The sequence below is a fragment of the Papaver somniferum genome, chromosome 5, assembly GCF_003573695.1.
Source record: "Papaver somniferum cultivar HN1 chromosome 5, ASM357369v1, whole genome shotgun sequence".
NCBI classification, from domain to species: domain Eukaryota; kingdom Viridiplantae; phylum Streptophyta; class Magnoliopsida; order Ranunculales; family Papaveraceae; genus Papaver; species Papaver somniferum.
Genome location: NC_039362.1, coordinates 117,853,660 through 117,868,926, shown reverse-complemented (window position 1 = coordinate 117,868,926; position 15,267 = coordinate 117,853,660). Strand labels below are relative to the sequence as shown.

The 15,267-nt window shown below is 35.8% G+C and overlaps 1 protein-coding gene across 1 annotated transcript; it reads right to left on the bottom strand.

Moving 5' to 3' along the window:
- Window positions 1-2,504: 2,504 nt before the first annotated feature.
- LOC113282500 (potassium transporter 6-like) lies at window positions 2,505-7,660 on the bottom strand. Its single transcript, XM_026531523.1, has 8 exons — window positions 7,057-7,660; window positions 6,470-6,962; window positions 6,327-6,380; window positions 4,643-4,903; window positions 4,494-4,546; window positions 4,191-4,314; window positions 3,850-4,104; window positions 2,505-3,708 (listed from the first exon to the last, which is right to left on the bottom strand). The coding sequence occupies exons 1-8, from the start codon at window positions 7,099-7,101 to the stop codon at window positions 2,648-2,650; spliced, it is 2,346 nt and encodes a 781-aa protein (XP_026387308.1). The 5' UTR covers window positions 7,102-7,660; the 3' UTR covers window positions 2,505-2,647.
- Window positions 7,661-15,267: the final 7,607 nt, after the last annotated feature.

Genomic DNA, 15,267 nt, shown 5'->3' with positions numbered 1-15,267 from the left:
AGATAATACAGGAATTTTTCGTATTGCCACATTCGCTGCAGTGAATTTCCATCACTGTTAAATTGAGCTAGACGAGAATCAGCACTAACAATCTCGTCCCAGTAAGATATATTTGAACAAAAGATTTTTAAAGTGGAAATTGAATTATTGTCCCTCCTTTTCATGGGTCTACACAATTATCCTTTAGAAACTTTATAAATGTCCCTAATGGCATAATTGAAATTTTTAGTAAAAACACAATTTTTATAATTCCACTAGGGGCCTTCTTCTTCTTCGTGTTTTTCTTTCTTCCTTTACACTCTCTGAAGTTGAGAGAGAAAGAAAACCCCTCACCGTCGCCTGCACCACTACCAACACCTTCACCAGCTCCGCCACCTCCACCAAATTTTTCATCAGATCCGGCAACACCCGACTCGTATCGATTGAATCAGGAATCAGAGAGAAACAAAAAAACGTCTCCTGCACCACTACCAACACCTTCACCAGCTCCGCCACCTCCAACAAATTTATCATCAGATCCGGCAGCATCTGATTCGTATCGATTGAATCAAGAATCAGTGAGAACCTAATCTCCAAATCTCAAACTTGATCATCAGAAATATTAGATTCATTTTGATTTCAATATTTGAGTTCAGTTTGAAGAACCTAAAATCGATGATAACGGTGTTTGTTCAATTGAGGTTTTTGACTACTTTGAGAAACAAATGCGTTGATCGAATTTAATGTTTTTCCTTTGTATATGTTGGTATACAATGAACTTTTTTAATTTTTGGATGTTGCAGTTGGTGGCTATTGTTGTGGTGGTGGTATTTATTGATATGATGATGGATGATGTTGTAGTGGAGATGATAATTGTGGTGGTGGTGGTTGTGAAGGTGATGATGATAACAGTGGTGTTCCAGTTATAGCAATTGTCCTTTTAGTAAACCTACTTACTTCAATTTTTACGGGATCAACTACTGTTGTTGATCCAATTTTTTATGGGATCAACTATTGTTGATTGTGGTAGTGACACTATGATAACTGTTGTATTGTATTTGCATGTTTTTGATGGTGGAGGAAGGTATAGTTGTAGCGATGGCAGTGGTGGTGGTTGTTTGCGTTTGCAGCAGTGATGGTGGATGTTCCAACATAGTGTTGGTGCTTGTTGCTATGGTGGTGGTGGTGGATTTTGTTGCGGTGGAGGTGATAGTAGTGGATCAACTACTGTTGTTGATCCCCTAAATTGGATCAACTTCTACTGTTGATCCTTTTTTTTTTGGATCAACTACTGTTGTTGATCCTTTCAACTTCTACTGTTGACAACATTTCCTTGGATAAGTATAATTATGCTTGTAGTTTAAATCATGCTTGTAGTTTAAATTGTGTAAATTTCTTCCAATGTTGAACTTGTGGCGCAATGGTAGCATGACTGATTCCATGTCAGACGATGCGTGTTCGACTCACGCCAAGTTCACTCCATTTACATGGATCAACTTTCATTGTTGATCCAATTTAGGGGATCAACTACCATTGTTGATTCCCTAAATTGGATCAACTTCTACTGTTGATCCTTTTTTTTGGATCAACTTCTACTGTTGGTTATATTTTTATTTGGATCAACTACTGTTGTTGATACAAAAATATTTGAACCAGTGGTGGCGGCGGCGACTGTGGCGGTGGTGGCGGCGACGGAGGACTAGTGGCGGTGGCGACGACAGACTAGTGGTGGTGGAGGACTGTTGGTGGTGTAATGCTGGTGGTGAAGGAGTGGTGGTGGAATATTAGTGGTGGTGGCGGTTGGTAGGTGGTGGTTATGGAATGGTAGTTGAATGTTGGTGGTGCTAGTGGTGGTGGTGAAGTGGTAGAAAAAAGAATTTATTCCATTTTGAAATAAAGAAAAATATTATATGAGTGAGGGTATTAAGGTAATCTAATATTAAATGGATAAGATTATTAATAAGTAGAAACATATTTATTGTTGTATAAAGATATATTTATTGGGTGTTAAAAATATGGACATATAAATAATGTACCCATTTTTAAATGCTTGCTACTTGTATTCTTCTCTTCCGTACTAAAAATCCTTTTCCCCTTCGTCCTGTATTATTGATCAAGGTATAAGCTGCATGTGGCTATTTTCACTGAGCAGAATTGGTGTCCAACGTTCAGCATACTAAACACTGCCAGTATTATTAACATGTATACATGTATATTATCTTCAGAAGGTGATATATGATTGGTGGGGTTACCCTTTGATTTGCTCTTAGTTTGATAAACAATGGCCTAGTCATATACATGATTTTTACTTCGCTGGGATTCATCTCAGCCGCCATGTACTAAGGTAGCCATTTATTATGGTGATTGGTACGATGAGAGTAAAGAGTTATAAAGACCATACTGTACATCATCCTTTCATAAATCATGTTAATTAATTAGTATGTATTTACCATTTTTGGAACTGTCTGGTTTTAAAATGCTTTTGCTGTAAATTTTCTTTTCAGTTCAAAATTAAGAGTTTCTAGTTTCGGAACTTCTGTAGGTTGATTTCATCTATCAATCAGAATGTGTGTGATGAAGTTTGATAATTCACATACAAACTATACATACTGGACACAATTTTTATACGGTATAGTAAACCATTTCTAACTACATAGCAATAACACTATTAAACATGGTAGACCATACCAACCTCAAGTGTAGATGCATGTGGAACACTCCATGCATAACTAGGTCCTCTACAGTTCCTTCTCAAGAAATCATACCCATAGTTTATAACAAGTTTCTTCATAAAACTCGAACCACGTTTCGCTCTTACGTAAGAATGTCCTAATATGAATGCCATCCCGGCTTCCCTAGCTTCCATTAAATCCTGCAACTCTTCCCTTGCATCCCTATCAATCTTCGGGCTTTCTGGCAATACAAACCTCACTCTTTTCCTCGGAACCATTGGGGATTGAATCTCTCTCAGTTCTGATGTCCCTGCAGTTTCACCTGGGTCATCATCATCATTGTCACACATCCGTATCCCTTCATTGAAGCTTGAAGAGGTCCCTATGACAGCCATTTTTTCATCCTCTTTCTCAAACTCTTCCATTCCACCACAATTATAGTCCGAATTTCCTGAACGAATAAATTCAGCTATACTACAAACCAGATCCCTTTCGAACTCCATGTCATCTTTATGGACATCGTGGTAGCCATATCTTACAATACACCTATAAAGACGGTACTCTTTTGGCCCAATTCTACCTACAAGGAACCTTTCTTCAGGCTGAACGTATGGGACAGGGACAGATTTGATGCATAGGAAGACCAAAACTTGGTGGAATGCCGGAAGGTTGGTGACGAAGTGAGAGAAGATGGCAGGGATACCTGAGACAAGTTCTGTGTGAATTAGACCAATTCCTCGAACACGAACGATGCCTAGACTGGGGCCAAGGCTGAGTAGCCAATTGATGGAGACTTTATTTTGCACATCAAACTCGTATTTCTTGACTGTACCGTAGTGCCAAACATACATGACAACCATGAAAGTGAAAGCAAGGGCAATCGGAACCCATGCCCCTTCAAGGAACTTGATGAGGGAGGCTGAGAAATAGAGTGCTTCAATAGATCCGAACAATAATATGAAACCAATGGCTAGGAAAATACTCTGGTTCCAGCATATGACCATGACAAGGGACATCAAGCAGGTTGTGACCAGCATGACGGTTATAACTGCCAACCCTATTTCAGAATAAAGCATAAGCGTTGAGTCACGGATTAATATATTTTGATAAGTTTGTAAACCAAGTGGCAAAAGCCTAAAATTCTTGAATATCATTTTATTTTGATAGGAATTCTTTTTCGTTCTGGTTGTGGTCATACCTGCTGCATTACCCATACGTTTTGTGTCTCTGAATCCGATTGTAACAGCCAAGCATAGTAACATTAAAGTCCAGTTGATCTCTGGTATGTAAATTTGACCATGTATCTTTGACGATGTGTGGACTATTTTGACTCTTGGGAAACAACCCAAAGCAGAGCACTGTTTGATAATTGAGAAGGTTCCTGTTATAATGGCTTGGCTTCCCACCACTGCTGCAAGTATAGCTATTGCAAGTACTGGCCATCTTATTTTCTCTGTCTTGTTGAGAAATGACTCACATTTCAGCTAAATGCAGCAACTCTATTATCGTAAAGGGGAACTGATATAGAGAAATAATTACCTGGAACAGATACATAGAAACCAATTTTGTATTCACTCTCAATGATGTGATGCTTAGATAAGTAAGCAGCTTGTCCCATATATGCGAGAATCAAAGAGGGGTACACAACAGAGGTGAAGGCAATCTGCAGAGAGGTGGTTATTCTTTTTGGTATTTGTGAGATGAGCAAAACTAATGATGTGGTAACTGTTCTGACTAGTAGATAAAGGTAGGTTTAGCATGCTTATTTGAAACGAAATTATACTAATCAAATTTAAACGTACAGTGAAGCATACAGAAATCCATAAACCAAAAACACCATACCTTGATTGATAGCTGCGAGAAATGTCCTACATCAGCAAACATAGCTTCTGAACCTGCAAAAACAGAAGAAAAACATTAAAGAAGAGGTGCTTAATAAGTATAGCACAAAATGCTACACTTAACAACCAAATGCTATAGAACTCACATACCTGTTATGCACAATAGTATTCCACCTAATGACATCCAACCTTGAAGTCGAGTTTTCTTCAAAAATTTGTACATATAATACGGAGATAAAGCTTGATACACGTGCGGATTCCAATGGATTATATTGTACACACCAATTGCACTGATGCAGAAAAGCCATGTTATGGTAATTGGTGCAAACAAGAATCCTACTCGATGGGTGCCATAGTGTTGGAGAGCAAACAAGCATACCAAGACGAAACATGCAACTGGAACCTCTACATCTGCAAAGAGTTTGAATATGAAGAGCCATATTGTTGAATGCTCATTGTAGAATGTACAATTAACGCAACTCTAGTTCAGGTACATTTCACATTAATGGATGTTTGAAATAATCAATGTTGTCATCTAAAAGATTCAGTAATGGTGAAATTAAATTATGGCATAGGACCGAAAATCTTAGAGTGCTACATTTGCAACCAGTCAAGTGGTCACGCATATGGATAAACTTATCTCCAGGACTCACATGTATCAAGGAGCCGGAAATGTTTGTAATTTGGATGTTTCCTAAGCTAAATTTATTCAATCTGGGTCCAATTTTGGTTTGCAGTATCGGAATCAGATATCATTTCAGACTACTAAAAAAAAGAATTGTGAGCACCTACAGGCAACTAAAATATAAGTTAATGATACATACACAGACAATATAAAACAATAGACATGTGTAAGACCACCTGGTAGAGTCACATGTGGCTGTTCATGGCAGGTTTCAATGGGATAAATACCAACAAGAAACATGAAAGTAAGGATGCGACAGGTTCAAACCATAACGAATTTGCTCTTTGACAACTAGGTAAGGTTAATTCATCCATAGAAATAGAGATGTAATAACCCTATCGTCTTTTCAGAAAGAACATGAACTTTAGGTGAGAAGAAATTATATGTGAGACGTATACAGCCGTGCTTAACTTTATAACTAGCAAAGATGTGGATGCCACTTCGTACTTGAAATGATCCAAGTAAATTCAGCATTATAACCCATCAACAGTACTCCAATTCTAACTTCACTCTTTTTAACTGCTAACCCGGAAATTTGTGGCACAGTTGACGTTTATGGTGAGGTTCAATCAGCACATCTTTAATTAGTGCAGAGAAATTATACGATTGGCAGTATCAGATCGAAATATGCCTTCATTAGCTTTAACCTCCTAATTCTATCCGATCTATTCTACGTCAAATCTATATTAACCCTTGCCCGAAAAATTACAGCATTTCTTGTGCAACTAGTATTTCACATTGTTGTGGTGTAGATAAACAACATGTTCTTGATATCCCTTGACCAAAATCACACATGAGAAGATTTCGAAATCCCCTAACTTTTGTTCTTTCAACAGTCATTTTCACGTGTAAATTAATATCTTTTATATGAATCATGAGTGTTGTTGGTAAGATTCCAAAAAAAAAAAAAAAAGACCCTTCACTAAATTATGGATTCCTAACTCAAAGATTAGATCCCCAATGGCCCTATACTACCAAAAGTTAAGAAACATACAAAAGAAGTTGTCATCTTTCCACAAACAACACAATTAGCCACATATGTCAACAAGAGAAAGTGTTATCATCAGTTAAATTGATTCTTACCACAAAAACTAAATACCCACTAAAGGTAAATGAACAAGTATAATAGCATAAAAAGAGAAATCTCACATTTGTGATGTTCCTTTGACATCGATAGCTCGAGACCGGAAACCGCAGAAAAAACTGTATGGGAAAAAAAACACCAATAATCCAATGAGTAAAATACATCAAGAAAATCTAAATTTTAAGTGAACACAAACAACCAAAGTTACCTGATATCGCCGGAGTTAGGACCCCATCACCAATAACCATACAAGTCCCAATTAAAGCTAAAAGAAGCAACATCTTCTGCAAAACTTTATGTTTCTCTAACATTGATTTCATTCTGAACCCAATATTTATGACCGGAGGACCAACGGAATCTTTCTTCTTATAAGCTGATAATTCTTCATCAGCTACTTGGCAATTAGGCAAAAAGCTCATTTTTGTATGGCGACATAGTAATGAATACAAAGCAAATGTTCCTCCTTCACCATTATCATCAGCTCTAAGTACTATAAATACATATTTAAGTAATGGAATTAATGTAAGAGTCCAGAATATAAATGATAAAACACCATAAATTTCTTCATTTGTTTCTGAATGATGAATATCTTCAGCAAAAGTACTTTTGTATACGTATAGTGGCGATGTGCTTAAATCTCCATAAACAACACCTAAACTTTGAAAAGCTAAAGTTAATACAGTTCTCCATGATTCCTTCTTCTGTAAAATCAAAATTCAAAACACCTATTACTGATCAGAAACCTCCAAACTCACAATCTAAATCACAAAATGAAACTTGAAAACCCAAACACACCTTGATAGTACTGCTTTTGTAATCCTCAGCAACTTCCAGATCCATGTCTGGGCCAATCTCAAAAAACCATTTTTACTTCGAATTTAACACAAATAAACAAACCCCACAACCAGAAATGAGTTATTTCAGTATAATAAGTAATCAAAAGAAGTTGTTTTGGTTTCTTTTTCAAAGAAACAGTTGAGCAACCATTAATGGTGATATGATATGATATGATATGATAGTATATCTCAGTACAGAAGAGGGAACTAAACACGAAAACTCCACCAAAGGAATATAAAAATAAAGAAGAAATGGCTTAGACGTGGAGGGATTAGTTGGAATAAGTACCGCACGTAGAAAGATGATTAGAATACTATGCGTGTGTCTTTGTGTGTTGAGAGGGAGAGAGAGAGTTTGTTTTCTAGTTGGTGGTGGGTACTAAAATGATCTAGTATCTAACACTGGTTTTGTTTTGGTTTGATGAGATTATATTGGAGAAGAAGTTGTACTGCTTGTTTGGAGTTTCTTCTGTAAAAGAATGGTCGAACTGAAGTACGATACCACTGATGTGCCTTTCTCTGTCTAAGTTTTTGAGAGAGAGAGAGACTAGAACGTGCTGGGGAATAATAACTGAAACTTGGTAGTAACTGAATCAGAATGAATGACACCATTTTTCTTAATCCAAGTAAAAAGAAGCGTGATTAGTTTTTTTTTTTTTTTTTTTTTTTTTTTTTTTTGAAGGAACAGGAGCAAATGCTCCCAATTTCATATATTAATAGGAGTGTTTACAAGGATCGAATACATCATAAGTGAAACACATGAACATATACAAAATCTATGTATTTTAAAATACAACAAAAATATTAAATTCATGTAATTCGTTGAGGAAATCGATGCTATTTGAGGGATGGTGTGAAGTTTCTGATTCCACCATTTGAATTGTTGTTCTTCATCAAGAACAAAGTTATCTTCTTCTTTAAGATTTGATGCTCCTACGGAGGAGTAATATGCGTTGTATATCGAAAACACGATCATATCTTGTAGCCATGGATCTTCACAGCAATGTCGATCAACGTCAAACCAATATGATTCGCCCTCGAAGATGTATTTGAAACGATTGAAACAATCGATAGAATCGCCTTGAAAGCTATATGAAACTGTTATACAAACATATAATAAGAAATCAAGATAGCATACATAAGCCATCTGATTGATAAAAAAAAAAGGAAAATAAAAAGAACCCTAAAAATTGTTGGAACAACAATTTGTTTTATTGAAACTGTACAAACTAAGAAGACTAACCTTGATCTGCCCAAAAGATCTGAAAAATCAGATCAAATCTGGGCAAATCAAAAGAAAAACTAAGAAGAATAGAGGAAGTTTTTTTTTTTCTTTTTCAGTTACTGGAAAGAGGGAGAGAAGAGTTGTGTGGCAATCCCAGTGATTAGTAATAATTACGTATATCCAACGAGGAGGATTCTCACTCACCTTACCACGTAACTTCGATAGAATCTAACCAATATTGTAATAAATTTGAATCCAACTTTTTGGTCATATTTTCAACGTGTGTTTTTTTTTTTGAAGGAAAGATGAGCTTGAACAACCCATAGATTAATAAATTACCTCATTAAAATTGAGGTTTGAAGGGATACACATAATGGTGGAGAATCACCGTTCCAGGAATCAATATAACATTAATATCAATTACATCAATTGGAAACAGAAAGAAACAACTAGTACTAAGTTTATAGATTTCGGAATATAAACAAACAGAAAACCGAAATTGTACTAATTTACATTCTGTCGACGAAATTGACACCCTTCTAATGGTTATTGATTCAAACCATTTTGATTCATGATCCTTTGATTCTTCATCATCAACATCATATATGTTAAATGCTTCCACTGTAGAGAAGTAATAATCCCAAATAGACACTATCACGATCAATATCGGTATTAATTTCCGAAGTAGATCTTTGTCTTTCATAACATACATAATAACGATACAGCAACTCCACCAATAAATGCGGCATGAAGAAGCCATCAGATCAATAAGAAAAATAAATATAAATATATAAAAAACCTAAGAATTGTTGCCTGGAACAACAATTTGTTTTATTTAATTATCTAATAATACAAACTAACTACTAATTGTATCCAAATCTATCCGGAAGACCTAAAAGATTCAGACCAAATCCAGTAGATTTGAAATTCAATGGAAAAGATTAGATAAAATTTGGGAAGTTTGAGATTTTTTTCTCGGAGAGAAGGGAAAAACGGTTGTTGGAGAGAGGATCAGCCGGTCAGTCTGCGATCCTATTAATTATTATCTAATAATATATTCAACATTTAGTACTCTACGGTCTACTAATCCTATTAATTATTGGCATAATTTAAATACTAAATCTCGCCATAATTTAAATTTAACCGTTAAGTTTTGATAACTAATTGTTAAATGACAAGGTATGTAATTTTTGGATTGTATTCATTTTCTTTTTATGAATGTAGAACAACGTAAGAAGGACATATTACTAAAAAAGAAATATTATATTCACTTACTTAGTTTTTTACGAAGATTTGGTGGTAAAATTGTGAAAAACGGTGAAAATAACTATGTCAACGGATCCTTCTAAGTAGTAATTTTATCGGACCGGAAATGATCATTAAGAAGGAAAATTCACTTGTTGAATTAACAACTAAACTATTTACTTTTATGTCTCCTCAAAAGTGTAGACAATATTTCCAATATATTATAATTAGTTTATTGCTTATAGAGCCGGTATTCATATCTCAAACACTATCGTCCACCCACTAAATTCTGGTCGGGAAGCAAAAACTTTTTCGGGAAATGATGGGTCCTATGTTAAAATAATTTCAAACAATCAGTAAATGCAACAAAAGCGTATGGAACGACGTAGGCTATAGTTATGGCTACTGTTGGACCACTGCTCGGTCAAACTCGCATGCGTTGCTATCTCAAGCATGTTTGTCAATGTTAGTGATCAAAACTATAAGTCTTGATTTCTAGTCTCTTATAGCTAAATCTCGGACTAGGATAATAAGTGTAGTTGAGCTCAAGGACTTCATGGTGATTCATCATACAAGTATAAGATCTACTCAAGGAACCAGTGGAACTTCTCGACAAAAAGGTATGTGGAGACTTGAACTTATCTGTCACTCAAAAGTCTATCTATTTTATCTCCTACTCTTTGAGACAAAAGTCGTATGTTATATATATTGACTAGATCATACACATTTGATATTCCGAGCCGAGTATACCTCGCCTATGTATATCTCGAAATATGTGTTGGTAAGCTTTTCGCTTCGACCAAGTTTATCTTTACCTAGTGACGGTCATGAATGTTTCAATCACTTTGAAAATTGCTTTGACGAGAAATAGTGTAACAACTATATAACGTCCTCTAAGAATGTTTCAATGATTGGAATGAGAGTTTAGATTACATAACCAATGGATTCCTTGAACCGAATTTTTCGAACTTTGTTGATCAAGAGAACCGGAAGTATGACAAGTGCCAAGTCCGCGAACTGCCGAAGTTCTCAAACCCGAGAATTTCTACTGGAGTTGACAAACTACTTGTGTGAGCCCAGTCCGCGAACTCAGTCCGCGAACCGGCGTAGTTCTCGAACTCGAGAATTTCTGCTAGAGTTTGTAAACTCTATCCGGTGTCTTAAGTCCGCGAACCTAGTCTGCGAACTTGAGAAGGTTATATATCTAAAGATGATTTCTGAACTTAATCTTAAAAGACTAAGGAATGCATTTGCAAACCGTGGCTATTAAAGTTGATGAACCGATTCGAGTGAATCAAATCATCTTAGCTTCAATTGTGTCTTGTGTAGTTACATAAGATTTCCTTGCAATTGAACAACTCTCTTAACTAATTCATTTGAGTCAATTGAACATGGTTGGTATGAAACGCTCATATGGCCTCTTTGGTTAGACTATTGTTGAACCAACAATGTACACGTTTGGGTGCGGTTAACAAACCTAGAAGCGTACAGTCATTTGTATATGACAAGATAAGTTTTCGATCTAACGGTTGAGAAATATTAGCTTGAATCTAAATCAGGTTTTCATCTAACGGTGAATATTGATTGCTTTGTAACCAAGGCAAAACCATGATTTGAAAGGCTATATAAAGGAGACATCTAGTATTGTGCAAACTAATCCCCACACCTTACGTGTGATGCTAGTTTGCGTACTAGAATCGTTTCTCCTTTAACCTTGGGTTTTCTTCTTCTAAAACCAGGTTAACGACTTAAAGACTTCATTGGGATTGTGAAGCCATACCGATACTACTTTTATCGTAGTTGTGTGATCTGATCTTGCATCTTCTATCGTAATAGTATAATCATATTGATTAGCTAGAGATCGTGAGAGTTCTCCGATAGGCAAGATATAAAAAGTAATCACAAACACTTTCGTCTCATTGTTTGTGATTCCGCAACATCTTGTTTCGCTACCATACGATTAAGATTGTTGTGAGGTGATTGATTAATCTAGGCTGTTCTTCGGGAATATAAGACCGGATTATCAATTGGTTCATGTTCACCTTGATTATTATCAAAAGACGGAACAAATTTTTTTAGGGTTTTTCTGTGGGAGACAGATTGATCCTTTGATAGACTTGTCTGTGTGAGACAGATTTGTTTATTGTTAAAGCTTGCGATTTTGGTTCGTAGCAACTCTTAGTTGTGGGTGAGATCAGCTAAGGGAATAAAGTGCGCAGTATCCTGCTGGGATCAGAGGCGTAGGGAGTACAACTGTACCTTGGATCTGTGGGAGATTGATTCGGGTCCAACTATAGTCCAGTCCGAAGTTAGCTTGGAGTAGGCTAGTGTATGTAGCGGCTTAATACAGTGTGTGTTCAATCTGTACTAGATCCCGGGGTTTTTCTGCATTTGCGGTTTCCTCGTTAACAAAATTATGGTGTCTGTGTTATTTCTATTTCCGTATTATATTTGTTTATATAATTGAAATAATACAAGTTGTGCATTTGAATCAATCAATTGGAAATCCGACCTTTGGTTGTTGATTGATATTGATTGATCCTTGGACATTGGTCTTTGGTACCGTCCAAGTTATTCCTTGTGTTTGATTAGAACTCGCAGGATCTGCTTGAGTAAATCAAATCAAGAGAGAGATATAAACTCGTTGATATACTTTTAATTGATTGAGTCTTGTTGATTCTCTTGAAAGTATATTCGAGTTTGTCCATACAGATTGCTAAGCGAAATATTGGGTGGTGTTGTTAGACCCCCGCTTTTTCAGCTACAAATAATGTTTTTTGTTGTTTCCGACACGTACTTTTTCTTTTAGGTATGTGTCACTACTCTAGATTGTGAGTGCATATAAGGCGTTTGGACGTTGCTGGTCCCCAGCTGGTTCTGGATGGCCTCGTCCTTGTTTTGCTGGAGCACCTGATCGGTTCTTTCTGGATTATCAGAAAAATTTCGCAAGACACTGTTTTTTGGTCAGCGTAGAACAAGGAAAATCAAAGAATATGCACACTAAAATAAATAACAATATAACAATATTACAAGATATTACGTGGTGTAGAAAATTTCCTAATGTTCGCAAAAGCCTGCTATAAACTCTTTATTGTGGAACTTCTTGTAGAAAATTAAACACTCAAAGATTGGCGAATCAATTAACAGAGAATATGAACAATATGATGTTGACCATAAACACTCACAATAGCTCTCCTAGAACAAAACCTTTTATTTTTTTCTAAAATCTATTTTTCGACTTAAACATAATTCTAAGATTGATATCTTCACGACTTTTATAGATTTTTATAAAGGTCACAAGCTTTCTCTAAATATCTCCCTTATAAAGAAAAAACCTAAATAAGCTCGCCTAGTTTGAAACTATCATTTCCTCTTCAAAGTTCGACAATATCAACAATACTCGACTTTATCGATGTTTCTACAAAACCGAACTGATCTTCAAACAAACTATCTGTAACGTCTTATGGCTACAACGACAAGTAGTGTTGATCAAGCCGAGACACCTCTCGAAGTTGACCTTCGGTACGACTTTTGTCTACGTATCCTTGTGTCATCTTTGATACCAATATTTAATACAATAACTTCACTATTACCATCCATTTCTCGAACTTCATGATAATGGTCATCAATATATTTGTTGCGCACACGTAAAACTTGGACTTTTGCTAGATGATAGTGCTTTGATTATTAAAGTTCACAACGATACTTCTTTGCATAATTTATCGGTATTCAAGCAACAAAATATTTCTTAAAAACTTTAAAAATAACGAGTACTGTAGCAAGCTAGTTTTGTTCCGACAAAATATGACTTCAACAATTTTAGTTTCGAAACGCTTATTTCCGCCAATATCACTATAACAAGAATAATTAATAATATCATATAATGAATACAAGCAACCGTAAAACAATCACATCATGTCTCCTTAAGAGATTCAAAATATCAATAGCATTTTTTGTGTATGTTGGAAAAATCGCATTAATGATTTTCAATTCAGCAAGTAAATCATATGCGTCGAGATCAGAAAACGTTTCATACTTAAAAAGGGTCTTAAGATGAGTACATCATGCTTCCAAACGACTATCATTATTTGAATTCAAGTTTTACTATATGAACAAAAATTCAAAAATATTTTTGTATTCCCTGCAGTACCCAAACCTTATCCCTAATGAGATGATAGTCTGATTAACACTATGGATGAGGTATTCAATACTAAAATTTTCTTTAATTGGTTGTACTAGTTCGTTTTCATTATCGTCATTCATATCAAAATGTCTTCTTCTAAGGACTTTTCGTCGCGAGACATAAAACTCGGGATTAATGCACATCTCGGTATAAATTGATTTAGCTATAATCACGGCATTCTGAAACCAAATTTCTCGATACTAGTTGAATAATATAATAAACCCTTACATTTATTCAATAACAACATACATAAGCATGATGTTAAATTGTAAAGTTTTGCTAACTATTGTTGATGGGGCAAAACGATTTGCTGGTTTTTTTGAAAGTGGAGAGACGACCGTACGGACGAAGACTCCTCGACCGAGCAAACTGCCTAACCTCAAACAGATGCACTGCATGGGAGTGCTTTGAGTTCGACAGATCAATCTGTAGGATTGCGGCCTAAACCAAGAAATGGTCGTTCCAGAGTCAATTCGGTCACAAAGAGGGAAGAGGGTTGATCTGCAGGAGGGAAGCTGAGAAGTGTGTGAGATCAATGGTGATCAAGGATTGTGAATGTGTTGTAGGTTTCTGCAAATTAACTAATAAGTTTGAATTTTTCTCAATTGAGAGATTGTTGCTTACACGATGATTCTTGGTTAGACGATATATGTTGTTTGTCCTCTTTCAATCGTAGACTCGGAGACTTATTTATATTGCAAGAATGTAGACACAATGATCCACCTCTCGAAAAACCTTTCCTAAGAAGATAGGTGGTTAGTTTTTCGAACCAGGCGCGAGGTGCTTGTTTTAATCCGTACAATGCCTTTCTGAGCCTAAAGATATGATCAAGAAAATCTGAACTTTCAAATCCTTTAGGTTGAGCAACATATACCTATTCCTTTAAACATTCATTTAAGAATGCGGATTTTACGTCCATTTAAAATAGATTAATCTTGAGAAAACAAGCATGAGCTAATAATAATCTAATTGACTCAAGACGTGTGAAAAAGTGGGGGTATAACAACCACACCCAATAATTCGTTAGGTAATCTGTATGGACTAAACTCCAATATAATTATGAGAGCACCAACTTAAAAGTGAGACTCAATCAAGAAATATATCAAAGAGCTTTATCTCTATTTCTCAACACAATCAGCAAATCGAACATACAGAAATCCGTGAGCCTGATTGATATGAGAAATAACTTGGACGGTACCAAAGACCAATGCCCAAGTGTCAATCAAGTTATATCCAACAACCAAGGTCAGATTTAGCAACTGATTGAACTACGCACAACCTGTGATATTTCAATCATATAAACAAATATAATGCGGAAAAGAAATAACACAGACACCAGAAATTTTGTTAACAAGGAAACCGCAAATGTAGAAAAACCCCGGTACCTAGTCCAGCTTTGAACACCACACTTTATTAAGCCGCTACAGACACTAGCCTACTACAAGTTAACTTCGGACTGGAATGTAGTTGAGACCTAACCAAGTCTCACACCGATTAAAGTACAATCGCGTTCCTTA